This window comes from Perognathus longimembris, chromosome 11 (genome assembly GCF_023159225.1).
Source record: "Perognathus longimembris pacificus isolate PPM17 chromosome 11, ASM2315922v1, whole genome shotgun sequence".
In the NCBI taxonomy this organism is placed as follows: domain Eukaryota; kingdom Metazoa; phylum Chordata; class Mammalia; order Rodentia; family Heteromyidae; genus Perognathus; species Perognathus longimembris.
Genome location: NC_063171.1, coordinates 44128093 through 44148597, shown reverse-complemented (window position 1 = coordinate 44148597; position 20505 = coordinate 44128093). Strand labels below are relative to the sequence as shown.

The 20505-nt window shown below is 41.9% G+C and overlaps 1 protein-coding gene across 6 annotated transcripts in view; it reads left to right on the top strand.

Annotated features, from left to right (window-relative positions):
- Nucleotides 1–17755, top strand: part of Prpf3 (pre-mRNA processing factor 3) — a 30134-nt gene extending 12379 nt beyond the window's left edge. For all 6 annotated transcript variants that reach the window (XM_048356498.1, XM_048356500.1, XM_048356503.1 and 3 more), the window contains 9 exons: nucleotides 1110–1276; nucleotides 2243–2322; nucleotides 5697–5840; nucleotides 7854–7953; nucleotides 8129–8242; nucleotides 9623–9741; nucleotides 10018–10101; nucleotides 12926–12987; nucleotides 17394–17755. In XM_048356498.1, the coding sequence (XP_048212455.1) occupies nucleotides 1110–1276; nucleotides 2243–2322; nucleotides 5697–5840; nucleotides 7854–7953; nucleotides 8129–8242; nucleotides 9623–9741; nucleotides 10018–10101; nucleotides 12926–12987; nucleotides 17394–17540 (1017 nt within the window). In that variant the 3' untranslated portion in view covers nucleotides 17541–17755. The remainder of the gene's footprint in view (nucleotides 1–1109; nucleotides 1277–2242; nucleotides 2323–5696; nucleotides 5841–7853; nucleotides 7954–8128; nucleotides 8243–9622; nucleotides 9742–10017; nucleotides 10102–12925; nucleotides 12988–17393) is intronic.
- The last annotated feature ends 2750 nt before the right edge of the window (nucleotides 17756–20505 follow it).

Below are 20505 nucleotides of genomic sequence, written 5' to 3'. Positions count from 1 at the left end.
AGTATACAATATCCATTGTACCAAAATCATATACAGTAACCACGTGTGGTACGCCAAAGGAAATTCACCTTGTACATTAAACATAACAACAACAATAAAGTCCTCCTGTGTCCTTCTCTTGGAGTTCATTTTGCTTAGCCTCATCTTATATAATCATATGTACATAGCTGTTGAGCTATTGTGATCCTCTGATAGGTCTATCCTAGACCTTTTTATGTTTGTTTAGTAGTCGTTTGGTTTTAGATACATAATGCAAAGTTGTTGACCCAAACATGTGGAAATACCATTTGAAAAGAAGTTTGTTTTGCAGACCTGGTCTCTACTGTTCTCCCTCCCCGCCCCCCAACAGTTATACATCAAGGAGAACATGTATCTTTGTTCTCTGTGTTCTAGGCTTGTCTTGCTCAACATTATTTGTTCAGGATCTGACCATTTCCCTGCAAATAACATTATTTTATCATTTCTAATTGTTATGTAGTATTCCAGTGTGTACAGGTACCACATTTTTTGGATCCACTCATCTGTAGTGGGGCATCTGGGTTGTTTCCATAGTTTGGCTATTGTGAATTGTGCAGCGATAAACATGGATGTGCAGGTGTTTTTATGGTATCCTAGGACCTGTTGTTCAGGATAGATGCTTAGGAGTGGTATGGCTAGGTCATAAGGTATGTCTGTGCTGAGCTTTTTGAGGACCCTCCGTACTGTTCTCCACAGTGATTGTGCTAGTTTGCACTCCCACCAACAGTGGAGAAGGGTTTCTCTTTCCCCACATCCCCTCCAGCATTTGTTGTCAGCAACGGCATTTTAAAGTTTAGGATTAGGGCTGGGAATATGGCGTAGTGGTAAAGTGCTCAACTTGTATACATGAAGCCCTGGGTTCATTTCCTCAGCACCACATACATAGAAAAAGCCATGAAAAGGCACTGTGGCTCAAGTGGTAGAGTGCTAGCCTTGAACAAAAAGAAGCCAGGGACAGTGCTCAGGCCCTGAGTCCAAGCCCCAGGACTGGCAATAAATAAATGAATGAATGAATGAATGAATGAATGATTAGGATTATACCACTTTTCTGTGGCAGCAACTTATCTTGTCTTGGTTTGTCTTGCTTTTAGGCTCAACTGGAGAAGCTACAGGCAGAGATTTCACAGGCTGCTCGAAAAACAGGCATTCATACTTCAACTAGGCTTGCCCTCATTGCTCCTAAAAAGGAACTAAAGGAAGGAGATATCCCTGAAATTGAGTGGTGGGACTCTTACATAATCCCCAATGGCTTTGACCTGTGAGTTTGTTGTTACCTTTTTTGTGTGTGCCATTCCTGGTTAGTTGGAGATAAGAGTAAGACATTTCCTGCCTTAGCTGGCTTCAAACCAAAAGCCTCAGATTGTAGCCTCCTGAGTAGTTAGGAATTTAGGCATACAGCACTGGCACCTGGCCATACGTATACATATTTGTGTGTGCGCTGGCGTGGCGTGCATGCATGCCTGTGTGTGGGGCTTGAACTCAGGGTCTGGGCGCTGTCCCTGAGCTTTTGTGCTCAAAGCAAGAACTCTATCACTTGAACCACAGCTCTACTTCTGGCTTTTTTGGTGCTTAACTGGAGATAGGAGTCTTAGAGGCTTTCCAGCCCACACTGGCTTTGAACCTTGATCTTCAGATCTCAGACTCCTGGGCCACCAAAGCCTGGCTTTTTCGTGTACGTGTGTGGCTCCTGGGGCTTGAATTCAGGGCCTGGGTGCTGCCCCTGTGCTTCTTGCTCAAGGCTAGCACTCTACCACTTTACTAAAGCTCCACTTGTGGTCTTTTTTGGCAGAGAAGAGAGAAGAGTTTCACAGACTTTACTGTCCAGGCCTGGCTTTGAACTGTAATCCTCAGATCTCATTCAGCCTCCTGAGTAGCTAGGATGATAGGTGTAAGCCACCAGTGCCCTGCTTTTAACACATTCTAACTCTTCCTTTTCCAACCACTTTTCCAGGGATTTGTTGTTACTAATGAGAGACTATGGTATCTTTCAGGAGTGTTAGTGTAGAAAAAAGATTGAAGATGACTTGTGTAGTGAATGAAGCTAGCCTTAGTATGACATTGTTTTCCTAAAAATCAAATGTGACCTAAATACATGTTATAGAGTAAGTAAGTACTAAAGTCACTGTAACATTATAGAGAATGAATTTTCTCATGTCTCAAGACTTCCTTTCTCAGCATCATCTCTATCCATATATCTTGTTTTCTCTTCTTCCTCCAATTTTAGTACAGAGGAAAATCCCAAGAGAGAAGATTATTTTGGAATCACAAATCTTGTTGAACATCCTGCCCAGCTCAATCCTCCAGGTAATAAATACCTAGATGACTCAGTGGAGATACTAGAGCAGAATTAGCAATAAAACTTCATATAGTAGTGGACATGTCTATCTGTACTGTACAGTGCTATGATTATTATCCATGTGTGATCAAGCACTTGAAAACTTAATTGTACTAGTGAAGTTGAGGCCTTGAGTCTTTCATTTTATTCAATCTTAATTAGTTTGAATGATACATTAGCTAGTGACTAGTAGATATGCAATGTTGAAAGTACTGAGGCTTCAATTAGAATACTAAAGCCTAATCTTTAGACAGTCTCAGTGATGTGTATTACAGGTTGCGCTTTTGCCAACTCCATTCTTTTGCCAACTCACTGAACTCCTGCCCAAATGTAGTCTTTGTTTTCAGTTTCATTGTTCTTTTTGCAGCAGAAGACTTGCTAGAGATAAGTTTTAAGCCAGATGTGGTAGCATATGTCTGTAATCCCAGTACCCAGGAGATTGAGATAGGCTATTTTAGGCTACAGGACAAGACAGTGTCATAACAAACAAAAGAAGTTGTCTTCAGACATAGTCTTTAAAAATAGTGTTAGAAACTGATGGCTGTCACTTATAATCATAGCAACTCAAGAGGCTGAGCCTTTGAGGGTTATAGTTTGAAACCAGTATGGCAGAATAATCCTCAAGACTTTTATCTCCAGTTAACCAGCAAAATGCTGAAATGAAGGTATGACTCAGGTGGTACAGTACCAGCCTTAAATAAGCAAACTGAACAAGAATGTGAGGCTCTGAGTCAAAGCCACAAATATCAGAATGGAAGAAAAATAGATAATTTTTAGTTATGACTTAAATTAGCTGCATGTCTTAGAGCATTGAGAATACTTAGAGCATTGAAAATTTTCCCTACATGTGTAGATAATAACTGATAACATTGTCTCTAAGTGTTGTATCTATCATAGCCAGTTGCCAGTGGTTTACACCTAGATACTCAGGAGGCAGAAGATAAAGCTTCAAAGCCAACCCAGCAGAAGTTTGTGAAGTTGTCTCTAGAATAACCAGAAAACAAAAACTGGACTTTGGTTGTTCTGGCTTCAGACCATGAACCTTAGATCTTAGCCTCTTGAGTACCTACGATTATAAATGCAAGCTACCATCACCCAGCAATACTTGAGGTGGTTTTTTTTGTTTTGTTTTGCTTTTATACAGGGTACCAGTCCCAGGGCTTGGGGCACTGTCCTTGAGCTTTTTTTCCCTCCCTCTCAAGGCTAGTGTTTTATCACTTGAGCCACAGCTCCACTTCCACCTTTTTTGGTGATAAATTGAAGATAAAAGTCTCAAAGAAGCCTGCGCAAGTGGCTCATGCCTGTAATCCTAGCTCCTCAAGAGGCTGAGATCTGAGGATTGTGGTTCAAAGCCAGTCCAGGCAAGAAAATTTGTAAGACTCTTATCTCCAAGTAACCATCAGAAAACCATAGTGGTACTGTGGATCAAAGAGGTAGAGCATTAGCCTTGAGCAAAAGAGCTCTGGGACAGCCCCCAGGTCCTAACTTCAAGCCTCTAAACCTACTAAAAAGAAGAAAGAAATCTCACAGACTTTGCTGCCCAGGCTGGCTTTGAACTGCAATCATCAGTTCTAAGTGTCCTGAGTAGCTAGGATTTACAGGTGTGAGCCACTGGTGCTTGGCAACAAGCATTTTTAACCTAAAAACTTGGAAAAAATGCTGGGCACCGGTGGCTCATGCCTGTAATCCTAGCTATTCAGGAGACTTAGATCTGATGATTAAGGTTCAAAGCCAGGCCAGGCAAGAACATTTGTGACACTTTCATATCCAATTATTCACCAAAAACCCAGAAGTGGCTCAAGTGGGAGAGTGCAAGCTTTGAACAGAAAAGCTCAGACAGCAACTAGGCCCTGAGTTGGAGCCCAGGACTGACACACCAATTTAAAAGACCAACTTGAAATACACAAACATTCTAAAGTTTTAGAATTAAGAGTGCGCAGATTTTTAATTTTCAGATTAGAGGCAGTTAACCTAACCTATAATTCAAGTTGTAATATAATTGAACTTAATCGGGCTGGGAATATGGCCTAGTGGCAAAAAGTGCTTGCCTCCTGTACATGAAGCCCTGGGTTCGATTCCTCAGCACCACATATATAGAAAAGGCCAGAAGTGGCGCTGTGGCTCAAGTGGCAGAGTGCTAGCCTTAAGCAAAAAAAAGCCAGGGACAGTGCTCAGGCCTTGAGTCCAAGCCCCAGGATTGGAAAAAAAAAAAAATTTGAACTTAATCATAATCATATTCTACTTAACTGACATAATCAGTATGAAGCAGCATTAGAAGAATGCGGGGGTGGGGGATTGTCTGTTTTAAACTATTGACTGAACCTGCTTGAGAGTCTGGAGGATTTTTTTTCCATTCCCTGTCACTAAAGGTTCAAGTGGAAAAGAGTTTTCTAACAAGTACAAGGCCCTGGATTCAAATTCCAGTACCACCTAAGAAAAAAAATCAAGTAGGTCAGTGCTTGTCAAATCATATTCCATGGAAAAATCAAAATGTAAGGGATGACTTAAGTAGAATTTTAGATACTTTCATCTATCCCAATCCTTACCCAAAGCAACTAAAGCAGTAATCTTGTCTTTTTATATTTGCTTATTGCTTTTGATGAGTTCTACTACTTAATCAACTGAGAACACTGCTTATGAAAGATAAAAGTACCTTTTTTTTTTAATGTTAAGCAAGGACTTTAGTCAAAGTAGGGAGACATGGAGAGGAGAGAAACATTTACTGTTACCCATGCAGAAAGTGAGAGTTAAAGACTCAAGACCAAACCAGGTGCAAGGAACTCACTTAAAATCCTAGCAACTCAGGAGGCTTAAGATCTGAGAATCTTGCTTCAAAGCCAACAGAGGCAGGAAAGTCTGTGAGATTCTTATCTCCAAAAAGCCAGAAGAGGAGTTGTGGCTCAAGTGGATGTGCTAGCCCTGAGCAAAAAAGCTCAAGGACAACGCTTAGGTCCTGAGTTCAAGCCCCAGGACCGGCAAATGTTTTTTTTAATCAATATTTTTATTTAATTTAATTTTTTTTCCCAATCTTGGGGCTTGGACTCTGGGCCTGGGTACTACGTTCCTGAGCTTTTGCTTAAGGCTGGCTCTCTACCACTTGAGCCATAGCACCACTTCCAGCTTTTTCTGAGTAGTTTGTTGGAGATAAGAGTCTCACAGACTTTCCTACTCCAGCTGACTTCAAACTACAATCCTCATATCTTAGCCTCCTGAGTAGCTAGGATTACAGGCATGAGCCATTACTTTAAAATGATAGTTATAGTCTTTTTAATGCCACTGATATATCCACCTAAGTCCCTCTAATATTCTGTTGGTTTGGTACATTGATTTCTCTGTCTGACAGTTGACAATGATACACCAGTTACTCTGGGAGTATATCTTACGAAGAAGGAACAGAAGAAACTTCGGAGACAAACAAGGAGGGAAGCACAGAAAGAACTACAGGAGAAAGTCAGGCTAGGCCTGATGCCTCCTCCAGAGCCCAAAGGTACACGTTTCAGTTGGCACTGCTGCTACAAAGGGTGTCAAGTTTATCTTTTTAGTTCTAGAAGGACTTGAACATCTACCTGAGTGTTTTCTGTTTCTCAGTCGTTTGCATGATTTATTATAGATGTCACTTAAGGCTAATTTTTAAGAATTATTAGTTATATAGGCTGGGAATGTAGCATGCATGAAGCCTTGGGTTCAGTTCCTCCATATCATATAAACAGAAAAAGCCAGAATTGGCACTGTGGCTCAAATGGTAGCGTGCTAGCCTTGAAGAAAAGAAGCTCAGGGACAGTGCTCAGACCTTGAGTTCAAGCCCCAGTACTGGCACCAAAAAAAAAAATTAAAAAGAATTATCAGTTGTATCATGCTCTGATTTTCCTAGAATGTTGCTAGTCTTGAAATTCATGAATATAGTAATTGTAATATTTGTAGAGTTGTTAATTCTTTTTTTCTTTTTTTTTTTTGCCAGTCCTGGGCCTTGGACTCAGGGCCTGAGCACTGTCCCTGGCTTCTTTTTACTCAAGGCTAGCACCCTGCCACTTGAGCCACAGCGCCACTTCTGGCCATTTTCTGTATATGTGGTGCTGGGGAATTGAACCCAGGGCCTCATGTATACAAGTCAAGCACTCTTGCCACTAGACCATATCCTCAGCCCTGGAGTTGTTATTCTTTTTTTTTTTTTTGGCCAGTCCTGGGCCTTGGACTCAGGGCCTGAGCACTGTCCCTGGCTTCTTCCCGCTCAAGGCTAGCACTCTGCCACTTGAGCCACAGCGCCGCTTCTGGCCGTTTTCTGTATATGTGGTGCTGGGGAATCGAACCTAGGGCCTCGTGTATCCGAGGCAGGCACTCTTGCCACTAGGCTATATCCCCAGCCCTGGAGTTGTTATTCTTAATACTTCAAATTTAAAAAAGGAAAAATAGTTAACATGAGATGCTCAAGCAAGAGGATCTCAAGTTCAAGACCAGCTGTGCTACATAGCAAGATCCTGTCTTAGAAACACAAAAAGAGCCAGGCACTGGTGGCTCATACCTGTAATCCTAGCTACTCAAGAGAGTGAGGTCTGAAGATCATTATTCGAAGCCAGCCTGGGCTCAAATTAATTACCCAAAAAAGACAGAAAAGACAGAAGTGTAGTTGTGGCACAAGTGGCAGAGCACTAGCTTTGAACAAAACAGCTCAGGGACAGCTTTCGGGCACTGAGTTCAAGCCCCAAGACAAGGAAAAAAAAAAAAAAAGGCAAGAAACCCTAACATGGGAGCCTGGTTGTTGTCCCTACGCTGTTTTGCAGTTGTGCATACCCCCACCCCCATACACATACACCCAAATAAAAATAAAACAAAACACACAGAGCTGTTATGGTAAACACCTGTAATTCTAGCACTTGATATGCTAAGGCAGGAACATTGAAAATTTGAGATCTATGTGGGCTATAAGACCCTGTCTGAATAAAGGAAAAATAGTATGCCAAACACCCTGATGTTGTCATTACCATTCAGTAATTTGAGTGAGCACTTTTTTGTTTGTTTTAGCTTGTTTTGTTTTTTTGCCAGTCCTGGGGCTTGAACTCAGGGCCTGAGCACTGTCCCTGGTTTCTTTTTGCTCAAGGCTAGCACTCTACCACTTGAGCCACAGCACCACTTCTGGCTTTTTCTACATATGTGGTGCTGAGGAATTTAACATAGGGCTTCCTGTACACGAGGCAAGCATTCTACCACTAGGCCGTATTTCCAGCCCCTGAGCACTGTTATATATAGAATCTTTTTCTAGATACTTGTGAGTGAAAAATACCAAAGAAATTGGGTTTAATACTGCAAATGCATACCAAGTAGAAGTGTAAACTTTTACAAAAACCGAGTCAATTAGAGTGGTATTTGCAAGGTAAGAGTTATTGGAAGAAGTGGGTTTTGAGCAGAGCTTTGAAGTAGGTACACAGTGTCAAACGGTGAATGAAATAGGTCTCAACTACAGGAATAACTTAAGAGATTGATTTCTGTCCTCTCTCCACTGCAGTGAGAATTTCTAATTTGATGCGAGTATTAGGAACAGAAGCTGTTCAAGACCCTACGAAGGTAGAAGCCCATGTTAGAGCTCAGATGGCAAAAAGACAGAAGTAAGTGCCATGGGGTTGGGTGGAAACCCCGGGCAAGTGCATTTTCCAAATGTGTGTTTTGGGGGATCCATATTTGGAGGGAGGGGAGAGTCCTCTGTTGCTCTCTCTTTCCCTTAGCCCTGCCTCTGATCTTCAATGCCTTTCTCACTTGTGGATGTCCTTCCTGTCACGACAGAGCGCATGAAGAGGCCAACGCTGCCCGGAAACTTACAGCAGAACAGAGAAAGGTCAAGAAAATTAAAAAGCTTAAAGAAGACATTTCACAGGGGGTACACATATCTGTATATAGGTAGGTGTCCACAATAGGCCAACTTTCCCCTTAGAAAAACATTTTCCAAGTGCTTGAGACAGAATCATTATAGCCTAAAAGCATAACCAACAGTTATCCCTGTTGTCAGGTAATAACATTCCGTAATCAGTAGGTGTAGTAAGTCTTTTGCAATGGTGAGTTAATGACATCATTTTTATGATTATCTATTTCTTTCGAGTCATCTTTGTTAACCAGTAAATACTAGTTGTTCAGAAAAATGAACTAATGAATCTACTTGTTTAAATCACGTTGTTAACTAACAATTACCTTTGAGAAGTAATTTATCCAGAAAGCATTAAGATTTTTTCACTAGTAATCATATCCTTATCTAATGTATTACAGTATACCTTTTATCCTCACTCAAAAATGCATTTTTACATTGAAAATAGTTTTCTACTTTTGTACTGATTGAATGTTTTCGCTTTATTCTTTTTGGTTGAATTCATGTGTTAACTTTTATTTTTAAAATGTGCTTATTTCTATTAACTCAGTATCATAAAAGTGGCACATCAGTCCAAAACTAATGAGTGCTTATTAAGTCAGTGTTTGTTTTTTTTCTCAAGGCTAGCACTCTGCCACTTGAGCCACAGTGCCACTTCCAGCTTTTTCTATATATGTGGTGCTGAGGAATTGAACTCAGGGCTTCATGTATACGAGGCAAGCACTTTACCACTAGGCCATAGTCCCAGCCCTCATAAAGACTTTAGATTCTAACATGAGAGAAGTCTACTTACTGAAAAAGTATCCTCCTTTTCTCCGATCTCTTAGTGTAATTAATTGCTGTTGACAGTTTTTCAGGTCTCCATCTAGAAAACTTTTATGCGTACATGGCATCTACATTACAGGTACCTAGGGGCCTCAGGATTTATATTACACTGGCAGGAACAATGAGCTCGGAAATATTTTTGGATGATAATAAATACCTCTCCTTTATTTTAGACTACCTGCTATTTGTTGTAAACTATACTGTTAAATACTTTATTTTATTTTATTTTATTTTTTGCCAGTCCTTGGGCTTGGATTCGGGGCCTGAGCACTGTCCCTGGCTTCTTTTTTATGCTCAAGGCTAGCACTCTACCACTTGAGCCACAGTGCCCACTTCCGGCTTTTTCTGTGTATGTGGTACTGAGGAATCAAACCCAGCATTTCATTCATGCTAGGCAAGCACTCTACCACTAAGCCCCATTCCCAGCCCTGTTATACACTTTAAAGACATTAGGAAGGTGAAAATATGTTTCCTCCAGAAGTCTTTGTTTTTAGAGAAAGAATCATTTTGGATTCATCCTGTTAATTTGCTGTTCCATTTAAGCAGCTACTGATGCTAAAACTGAAGACATAACTAAACTTTCCCTCCTCCAGAGTTCGAAATTTGAGCAACCCAGCCAAGAAGTTCAAGATTGAGGCCAATGCTGGGCAACTCTACCTGACAGGGGTGGTGGTACTGCACAAGGATGTCAACGTGGTAGTAGTGGAAGGGGGTGAGTGAAAAAAATTGAGAGAGACTATCCTCAGACAGCCTTAAATCAGAAGTGATTAGCATTGTGGGAAAAGGGGGACAAATAAATTATTTTAAAACCACACTTGGGTGTAATATGCTGGGCCTCTTATTTCTGTGTTTATTGGAGTGAAAGGCTACATGGTAGTTCCTGGGATTGCTTCAACTACCACATTAACGTCTGAGCATTAGATGAGCTCAGAGGTTCCTTCCATCTGATCTTCTTAACATCTCTGGCAAAATTCTGCTCTGTTTCCAGGCCCCAAGGCTCAGAAGAAATTTAAACGCCTCATGCTGCATCGGATAAAGTGGGATGAACAGACCTCTAACACGAAGGGAGATGGTGAATGGGGGTTAGAGGGGATTAGGTGGGAGAGCTGTGGGAGGTAAAGGTGGAACATCTGCCCATTCGCTGTCCTCACTTTCTATAACATTCTTGTTAATACTAATTCAGCAACTTTTGAATGACCCATTCAGATATTAACCTGCTAGACATTCATACAGTATTTTATGTTTCACCTGCATATTTGTTGATCCTTTGTGTAAGTCTAAAATTTATTCTTCTGTCCTTCAAGGCTTTTCTGACAGCTAGTTTTTCTGTCTTAGATGAGATGTGGATGCTGGTATTATATGTGTATTTTGCAAAAATATAATAAGCTATGTATTTGTGTTTCCTTCTATTGTTTGATTAAAAATTCTTTAAAGTATTGTTTAAGGTAAAAATACAGATGTTTTAGATCAAAACCTTTCTTGAATAGGAAAAGATACTATGACAAAAAAAAATACTTGCCTACAAAAGTACACACAAAGTTCCTGGTTCAAATCCCAAGTGCTGCAAAAAAGAAAAGGAAGAAAGGATATTTCTTCTGATTATATTTTTCACCTTTAACTTTTTATTATTGTTTGCTTGCTTTGCAGTGCTGGGAATTAATCCCAGGATCTCATGCATACTAGGCAAGTGTTCTACCACTTAAGCAGTGTATCCCCAGTTCTCCATAGTTCCTCTTTCATTTTTGTTGTTGTTGTTTTTGGTTTTTGTTTGTTTTTTTTTGCCAGTCCTGGGGCTTGGACTCAGGGCCTGAGCACTGTCCCTGGCTTCTTTTTGCTCAAGGCTAGCACTCTGCCACTTGAGCCACAGTGCCACTTCTGGCCTTTTCTATATATGTGGTGCTGAGGAATCAAACCCAGGGCTTCATGCATGCAAGGCAAACACATTACCACTATGCCACATTCCCAGCCCTATGTTACTATTTTTTGAGGATTTTTTTTTTTTTTTTTTGCCAGTCCTGGAGCTTGAACTCAGGACCTGGGCACTTTGCCTTCCTTCTTTTTGTTCAAGGCTAGCACTCTACCTCTTGAGGCACAGCAGCACTTCCCATTTTTTCTGTTTATGTGGTGCTGAGAAATGGAATCCAGGGCTTCATGTATGCAAAAGAAGCACTCTTCCTTTAAGCCACATTCCCAACCCAACTTCTAGTTTTTGAGTGGATAATTGAAAATAAAGTCTCTCAGGACTTTTCTGCCCCTGCTAGCTTTGATCCTCAGATCTCCGGCTCCTGAGTAGCTAGAATTAAAAGGTGTAACCTCAAGTGCCAAGCGCCCTTTTGGTTTTGTTTTCTGGTATGGGGTTTGAGCTTAGGATCTTTTCTTTTTCTTTCTTTCTTTTTGGCTAGTCCTGGGCCTTGGACTCAGGGCCCCAGCACTGTCCCTGGCTTCTTTTTGTTCAAGGCTAGCACTCTGCCACTTGAGCCACAAGCGCCACTTCTGGCCATTTTCTGTATATATGGTGCTGGGGAATTGAACCCAGGGCTTCATGTATACAAGGCATGCACTCTTGCTACTAGGCCATATCCCCAGCCCTGAGCTTAGGATCTTAAGCTTGCTCTCAGCTAATGCTGCAGCTCTTGAGTAATACCTCCAGCCCTGCGATTTTTTATTTCTTTCTTTGTGCTGGTCCTGGTACTCAGCCTGGGCACTGTCCCTTAGCTTTTTTACTCAGGGCCAGTAATGTACCACCTAAGCTACAGTTCAGCGTCCAACTTTTTTTTCCTGGTTAATTGGAAATTAATCCTGCCTAGGCTGGTTTAGAGCTGCAGTTCTCAGATCTCAACCTCCTGAGTAGCTATGATTATAGGTATAAGCCTATAATCGTGTGTGTGTGTGTGTATTTGTGTCTTTGTTTGATATTTTCCAGGTCATCATACTTCCATTAATATTGATTCTATCCATCTGGGGTTTTTTTTTGTTTGTTTGTTTGGTTTCTGTTTTCTCAGTACTGGGGAATTGAAAACATGGGTTTTTTAACTTGGTAGTTGCAAGTGATCGACCACATGAGCCTTCCTTCATCTTTGGTCTTTGGTTGTTTTTAGTTTTTCAGTTAGGGTCTCATAGTAACTCTCTTCAGTGTTTTCTTGGGCTGAGATTGCCCCACCTCCTAGTAACTGGTTTTGCCGTCACTCCTGGTCTGCATTCTCCTCATCTTTGAAGGCATGAATTAACATTTAATATCTGTAGAGAAACTTTTGGGAATTTTTTTTTTCAAGATGACTTTTTACTATTTTTCCCAGGCTGGGCTTCAACTCATGGATTCCAGCAATCCTTTCACATTAGTTTGCCCTGGAGCTACGATTACAACAAGCACATAGAACTATACTCAACCTTACATTTCTTGATTTTTACCTAATTGTGGCCCTCTTGTTCTTACTGTCCTTGAAGTACTTAAGGTATACTTTTTTTTTTTTTTTACCATAATTGACCTACACTTTTTTATTGTTTTGCAAATGTTAAGGACATTTATACTTGGTTTATCTGCCCTCTGCCATTATCCTTGAGATAATTCATATATGTTAGCATCTGTAGCCTGGCCCACAAAACATCTCTCACATTTTTATTATTGACTGCTTGTCTTTTTATTTCCTTATTCTCCGTATATAGCCCAGCTAAACTGAACATAGTAGATACTCAGTAAATGTTTAATTAATACCTCTGCCTATCTGAAGCTTCCAGTCTAATATGGAAAGTAAAGATTAGCAGAAAAGAATACACATAATTCTAACATATGGGAAAAGGTGGCAATATGTAAGAGTATTTGAGTCGACTCGAACACTATTTGAATACTTCTGGTCTCTTAAGTCTAGAATAAAATTTAGCTATATTGTCTTTACCAGATGATGAAGAGTCTGATGAGGAAGCTGTGAAGAAAACCAACAAATGTGTACTAGTTTGGGAGGTAAGTGATCCTGTGTAAAACAATGAAGTAGAAGTTTAGCTTGTTTCTGATTGTTTATACTAGCCAAGTGCAACAATGAAATGGAAAAATTAAACAGTAAATAGCCTGTAATTTGTGAGGTTTTTTTTTAATGTTTGGGAGAAAATTTTTCCTAATTTATCAGTATATAGTATGACCATCTGGGAAAACTCATGGCAAATGTTGATGACAGGAATAGAAATTGTCACCTGGAAATTATTTCACATTGGGAATATGAGAAGGGAGTTAGCTGTGGGGTTCTTCTTTCCATGTAGCAAAAGAAGTACTAGACTTAAGAATATAAAACAGGGGCTGGGGATATAGCCTAGTGGCAAGAGTGCCTGCCTCGGATACACGAGGCCCTAGGTTCGATTCCCCAGCACCACATATACAGAAAACGGCCAGAAGCGGCGCTGTGGCTCAAGTGGCAGAGTGCTAGCCTTGAGCGGGAAGAAGCCAGGGACAGTGCTCAGGTCCTGAGTCCAAGGCCCAGGACTGGCCAAAAAAAAAAAAAAAAGAATATAAAACAGAAAAGAGCTAACAGTACCGATGGCAATCTTAACGACTCCCCACCTATAATCTTAACTACTTAAGAGGCTGAGATTAAGGATCTCAGTTTGAAGCCAACCCTTGACAGCCAAATTTGAGAGCCTTTATTTAACTAGCAAAAAGCCAGAAGTAGATGTTCAGCTCAAGGGGTGGAGTGCCAGCACTGAATGAAAAAGCTAAATGAAACTGAGAGGCACTGATTTCAAGTCCTAATACAGATAGACAGATAAACAGACAGAAAAATAGAATATTGTGAATGGGTGAGGCTAAATAGCTCAGTGGTTTGATCCTCAGCACCCAATAAAAAAAACACGTGGGAAAGCCAGGCGCTAGTGGCTCATGCCTGTGATCCTAGTTACTCAGGAGGCTGAGATCTGAGGATTTCGGTTCATAGCTAGCCTGCACAGGAAAGTTCGTGAGACTCTTATCCAATAAACTACTCTGAAAAAGCTTGAAGTGGAGCTCTGGCTCAAGTGGTAGAGTCCTAGCTTTGAGCACAAAGATGCTCAGGGACAGTCCCCAGGCCCTGAGTGCAAGCTCCAAGACTGGCGTAAAAATAAAATAAAATAAAATAAAAAAATGGGTGTCTAGGAAATAGTGCTGCTTTTATTAGTTACAATCTTTAGTAAAACACTGAAGTCAAACGCTGTTGTCATATCTGTAAGATATGGACATTATTCTTTCCCCTGTTGTCAGGTTTTTTGCTGACAAATTAGATAATTATAGGATAGCGCTTCAGAAAATGTGACTAGATCTATTTAGTGGAATTTTATTTATTTATCTTTTTGCCAGTCCTGAGCCTTGGACTCAGGGCCTGAGCACTGTCCCTGGCTTCTTTTTGCTCAAGGCTAGCACTCTGCCACTTGAGCCACAGCGCCACTTCTGGCCATCTTCTGTATATGTGGTGCTGGGGAATTGAACCCAGGACCTCATGTACACGAGGCAAGCACTCTTGCCACTAGGCCATATCCCCAGCCCCTCCTAGTGGAATCACTTTTACACTTGTCCAGTTCTTTCATCATTGAGATCTTAGCATATCAGTATTTCAGTATGTGTTTTTTATTTAGATAAAATATATATGTGTCTTCTGGGTTTGTTTGTTTTTGCTTTATTTTGTTTTTGTGCTGGTCCTGGGACTTGAACTCCAGGTCTGGGCACTGTCCTGAGCTTTTTTAGTTTATTGGGGGGTGCTGTGGGTGGTGGTTGTTGTTGTTGTTGTTGTAGGGCTTGAACTTGGGGTCTAGGTGCTATCCTTGAGCTCTTTTGCTCAAGGCTAGTGCTCTACAACTTTAAGCTATAGTGCCACTTAGTGTTTTGTGGTGGTTAATTGGAGAGATAAGAGTTTCATGGACTTTTCTGTTGGGACTGACTTTGAACTGCAATCCTCAGATCTCAGTAGCTAAGATGACAGGTGTGAGCCACCAGCACTTGGCTTCCCTGAACTTTTTTGCTCAAGGCTTGCACTCCACCACTTGAGCCACAGATCCACTTCTCTTTTGGTGATGAGTTGGAGATAAGAGTCTCACAGATGGGCTGAGAATATGGCCTAGTGGTAGAGTGCTTGCCTCGTATACATGAAACCCTGGGTTCGATTTGTCAGCACCATATAAACAGAAAAGGCCAGAAGCAGCGCTATGGCTCAAAGGGTAGAGTACTAGCCTTGAGCAAAAAGAAGCCAAGGATAGTGCTCAGGCCCTGAGTTCAGGCCCCAGGACAGGCAAAAACAAACAAACAAAAAAAGAGTCTCACAGACTTTCCTACCTGGGTTGGCTTCAGACCAAGACCCTCAGAACTCAGCCTCCTGAGTAGCTAGGATTACAGTTGCAAGTCACCAGCACATAGCGTCCTCTGTATTTATTATTGTTACTATGAAGGTGATGTACATTTTTCTTTTTTTCCTCTCACTTTCAAGGGAGGTTTTTTTTTTCCTTCTTTTTTTTTTTTGGTCAGTCCTAGGGCTTGAACTCAGGGCCTAGACACTGTCCCTGAGCTTTCTTGCTCAAGGCTAGTGCTCTACCACTTTAAGTGACAGTTCCACTTCCAATTTTCTGGTGGTTAATTGGAGATAACAGTCTCACTGACTTTCTTGCCCAGACTGGCTTTGAATGGCAATCCTCAGATCTCAGCATCCTGAACCACCAATACCTGGCTTCAAAGGAGGCAAATGTACATTTCTTTTTGGACAGTGTTACCCGCCCCCTCTCTCTCACCCTCCCTCCCAGTTCTTCCATCTCATACCCACCATCTTCTGTTTTGTAAATGTGCTTATTACTGTTACTATTCATTTATTTTTGAATGTTACTGTGTTATTACAAAAGTACTACCTGGTTATGAAGATTAAGAAAAGCTTTATAAAACTGCACTTAAGCTGGATACCAGTGGTTAATTGGAGATGAGTCTTACAGACTTTCCTGCCCAGGCTGGCTTTGAACTTCGATTCCCAGATCTCAGCCTCCTTAGTAGTTAGGATTAGAGGTGTGAACCTTTGGCACTTGGCTAGTTGCAGACTATTTTAACCTCTTATCCTCTTTGTTAGTCCAATCCCCTCTTACTGTCACCCTTTTCTGATAGTCTGTTTCTCTCTACCTGTTCCCCATTTCACTTCTGTTCTTGCTAATCCTGGAGCTTGAATGCAGGGCCTGGGCATCTGTTCCAGAGCTCTTGTGCTCAAAGCTAGTGCTCTACCATTTTGAACCATGGCTCAATTTCTGGCTTTTTATTTATGTTTTTATAGGTAGTTGGGGATAAGAGTTTCATGGACTTTACTGCCCAGGCTGGCTTTAAACAACGATCCTCAGATCTCAGCCTCCTGAGCTGCTAGGATTACAGGCATGAGCCACTGGTATCCACCTGGGAAGCATTTTCGAGGCAAGCACTCTACCATTAGGCCATATTCCCAGCCCATGGGAAGTATTTTCAAACCATCTCACTACTATAACTAATGCTAACAACTTAATGAAACTTCAAAATGTTAATAAATTCGCAAAAAATGTTTGGCTTGAGACTAGGACTTGAACTCAGTACCTGGCATTGTCTCTCATTAATAGACAATCTACCGAGCCATACCACCAACCTCACAAGTAACGTATTTTGTGTGTATTTGTGCCAGTCCTTGTGCTTGAACTCAGTGTATGGACTCTGTCCCTGAGCTCTTTTGCTAACTCTAATGCTCTACCACTTGAGCAGCTCTAATTTCTGGCTTTTCGATGGTTCCTTGGAGATAACAGTTTCACACACTAAGGCTGGCTTCCAGCTGTGACCATCATTTCTCATTCTCATGAGTAGCAGTGGTTACAAACATTAGCCACTGGTGCCTGATTACATGTAACCTTTTTTGGGGGAAGGAAAAAAAATTGAAATTCTGCCTGGGTATATGGTAGTACACATCTGTAATCTTAGTGCTCAGGAAGCTGAGGCAGTCTCCAGCTGGTCTCAACAGTTAGAGACCAGACTGGTTTATGTAGCAAGAATCTTTTTTTTTTTTTTTTTTAGGACTAGGGAACCAGTCACTAATGGCTCATACCTGTAATCCTAACTACTCAGGAGGCTGAGATCTGAAGATCCTAGTTCAAATCCAACCCAGGCAAGAAAGTCCTTGAGATTCTTATCTCCAGTTAACCACTAGAAAACCAGAAGTGGCATTGTGGCTCAAAGTGGTAGAGCTAGCCTTGAGCAGAAAAGCTCAGGGACAGCACCTAGGCCCTGAGTTCAAACCCCATGACTGCCAAAAATAAAGTAAATAGAAAGGACTGGGGGTATACCCCAAGTGGTAGAGTGCTTGCCTAGAAATAAAGAGATCCTTAGTTCGGTATTTTGAAAACTAATTTTATTTTTTCCAGGGTACAGCCAAAGACCGGAGTTTTGGAGAGATGAAGTTTAAACAGTGCCCCACAGAGAACATGGCTCGAGAGCATTTCAAAAAGCATGGAGCTGAACACTACTGGGACCTCGCACTCAGTGAATCTGTGTTGGAGTCCACTGATTGAGACTACTGCAAGCCCTGCCTCTCCCCCTTGCCTTTGTGTCTTCGTTCCCATCCCTTACTCTACTTCCCAACCTACCCCACTGTGTGTGTGTGATCCCAGAACTGTGCCAAGCAGACATGGGAGCAAATGGAGAATACTTGGCTCCTTCTCCCCAGTCAGCCTGGTGCTACCCTTAATTTCCCAAATGTGCATATGATTAAAGAGTTATTTTTAAATTTGGTGTGATATTTTCCATGCACTCACAGATATTAGAGTTTTAAGTTTTCGGGTTGTCTTTTTCTAGACTCCTAGTTTTTTGAGGTCTCATAGAAATGTGTGACTTCATCCTAAAGCAAGATTGACAAAGGCAGTTCTCTGGAACAGGATGCTAGATGAGATGTTAAATAATCTTCCCAAGATTATAGCCAGTAAGTGGTGGTAAGTAGGTATATTTGAAGCCCAAAATCAGCCACTAGGTATATACATTATTATTTGTAAAATGGAGAAAAGGCTCAGATGAAACAGATGCCGGTGGTTCACTGGGCCTGTAATCCTAGCTACTCAGGAGACTGAGATCTGAGGACTGCGATTCGAAGGCAGCCCATGAGACTCTTCTCTCCAATTAACCAACAAAAAGTTGGAAATGTGAAGCTCTGGATTCGATTCCTCAGCACCACATAAACAGAAAAAGCAGGAAGTGGCACTGTGGCTCAAGTGGTAGAGTGCTAGCCTTGAACAAAAGAAGCTCAGGGACAGTGCTCAGGCTCTGAGTTTAAGCCCCAGGACTGGTTGATTGGTGGGTGGCGGGGGGAGGAAGCCAGAAGAGCTGTGACTCACTGGGCAGAACACTAGTCTTGAGCACAAAAGCTCAGGGACAGTACAGTGCCCCGGCCTTGAGTTCAAGTCAACAGCTAAGGACATAGTTGCTAAACTAGAAAGACAGCCTGTTAGTATTTCCCCCATCTCAGGTCCTCAGCCCCTCCCATTAGCCCTCAGCTCTACCTATACCTGAACTCCCTGCCCTAGGGCTATAATGGGCCACTCCCACTCACCATTCAGATCTACCTACTTCCTCTTTAGCCCTGGGGATTAAGGTGCAGATGCCATATTGCTCTCTCTCCCATGGGAGATGTGGCCCCATTAATAAACCTTTTAAGCCTTTTCCTGTCTGTGACTATCTCTACATGGTCCCCTGGAAAGGCTGGGACAGATTCTTTTACAGCCAACCAGTTGGGAGAAGGTCTTTACCAGAAATACATTAAAGGCCTAATATCTAGAAGGTAAAAAAATTAGCCTCTCCCAAACTTTAATATGCCAATTACTAAATGGGCAAGGGAGCTGAGACTTCTAAGAAGAGGTAAGAATGGCAAAGAAACACATGAGGAAATGCTCTTCATCCTTGGCCATAAAGGAAATGCAAATCAAAACAACCCTGAGATACTACAGATTGGCCAACATTTTGAATTCTAACAACAAATGCTGGTGGAGATGAGGGGAAAAAACCCTATTGCACTGCTGGTGTGAATGTAAACTAATACAACCACTCTGGAAAGCAGTCTAATGGGTCCTCAAAAAACTAAACAGAGCTGGGAATGTGGCTTAGTGGCAGAGAGCTTGCCTAGCATGCATGAAGCCTTGGGTTTGAATCCTCAGTACCACATAAAGAGAAAAAGTCAGAAGGGGCACTGTGGCTCAAGTGCTAGAGTGCTAGCCTTGAGTAAAAGATGCTCAGGGACAAAAAAAAAAAAAAAAACTAGGGCTGGGAATGTGGCTTAGTGGTAGAGTGAGTGTTTGCCTAGCATGCATGAAACACTGGGTTCAATTCCTTAGCACCACATAAACAGAAAAAGCCAGAAGGGGCACTGTGGCTCAAGTGGTAGAGTGCTAGCCTTGAGCAAAAAGAAGCTAGGGACAGTGCTCTGACCCTGAGTTAACAAGCCCCAGGACTAGCAAACAAACAAAAAACCTCAATCACTCTATGTGCTGGTGGCTCACGCCTGTGATCCTAGCTATCTCAGGAGGCAGAGATCTGAGGATCATGGTTCAAAGCCAGCCCAAGCAGGAAAATCTGTGAGACTCTTATCTCCAATTAACCACCAGAAAATAGGAGGTGGTACTGTAGCTCAAAGTGGTAGAGTGCTTTGAGCTGAAAAACCCAAGGACAGCGCCCGGACCCAGAGTTCAAACTCCAGAATGGACAAAAACAAAAACAAAAAAACACCTTAATCATAGGTGGGTTCTAATGGTCAGAAGGGCTGAGTCTGACAGCCCATTCCAGAATTTGTTAGACAAGGTTTTGTTACAGCAGGAGTCCTTTGATGCCCTGGTAGGTGTTGAGGGGTGTCAGACTGACTCCATCTCAGATCAGTTAAAGAGAACAGAAGTTGACTCCATGTTCACAAAGATCTCCCCTGCCCCTGAGCCCTGTCCACTTGGAATCCAGGGAAGATCCCCCTTGTGAACAATAGTACCCAGCCCCCAGGAGTAAGCGTATCCCCTTGCATTGTGTGGGCCTGCCAAATTCGCATGCCAATTCTAACTAAAATGATAGGTTGGTTCAAACAGTTACTATGAGTCCAATTGTTACTCCATTGGCCACCTGCATGTGACCTGACATGCTCTGTAAGTATTGTAACCTCGTTGGCCACCTGCGTGACAGACTTGACCATGTGGTATTTGCCTCTATAACCCCAACTTGAGCACCACTCCGTGGTCAGGGTTTCAGCTCCTTAGTCTGTGCTGCATCCCTGGCCAGTCAGTTCACTTTTTTTTTTTTTTTTTTTTTTTTTTTTTTTTGCCAGTCCTGGGCCTTGGACTCAGGGCCTGAGCACTGTCCCTGGCTTCCTTTTTGCTCAAGGCTAGCACTCTGCCACTTGAGCCACAGCGCCACTTCTGGCCGTTTTCTAGATATGTGGTGCTGGAGATTCGAACCCAGGGCTTCATGTATACAAGTCGAGCTCTCTTGCCACTAGGCCATATTCCCAGC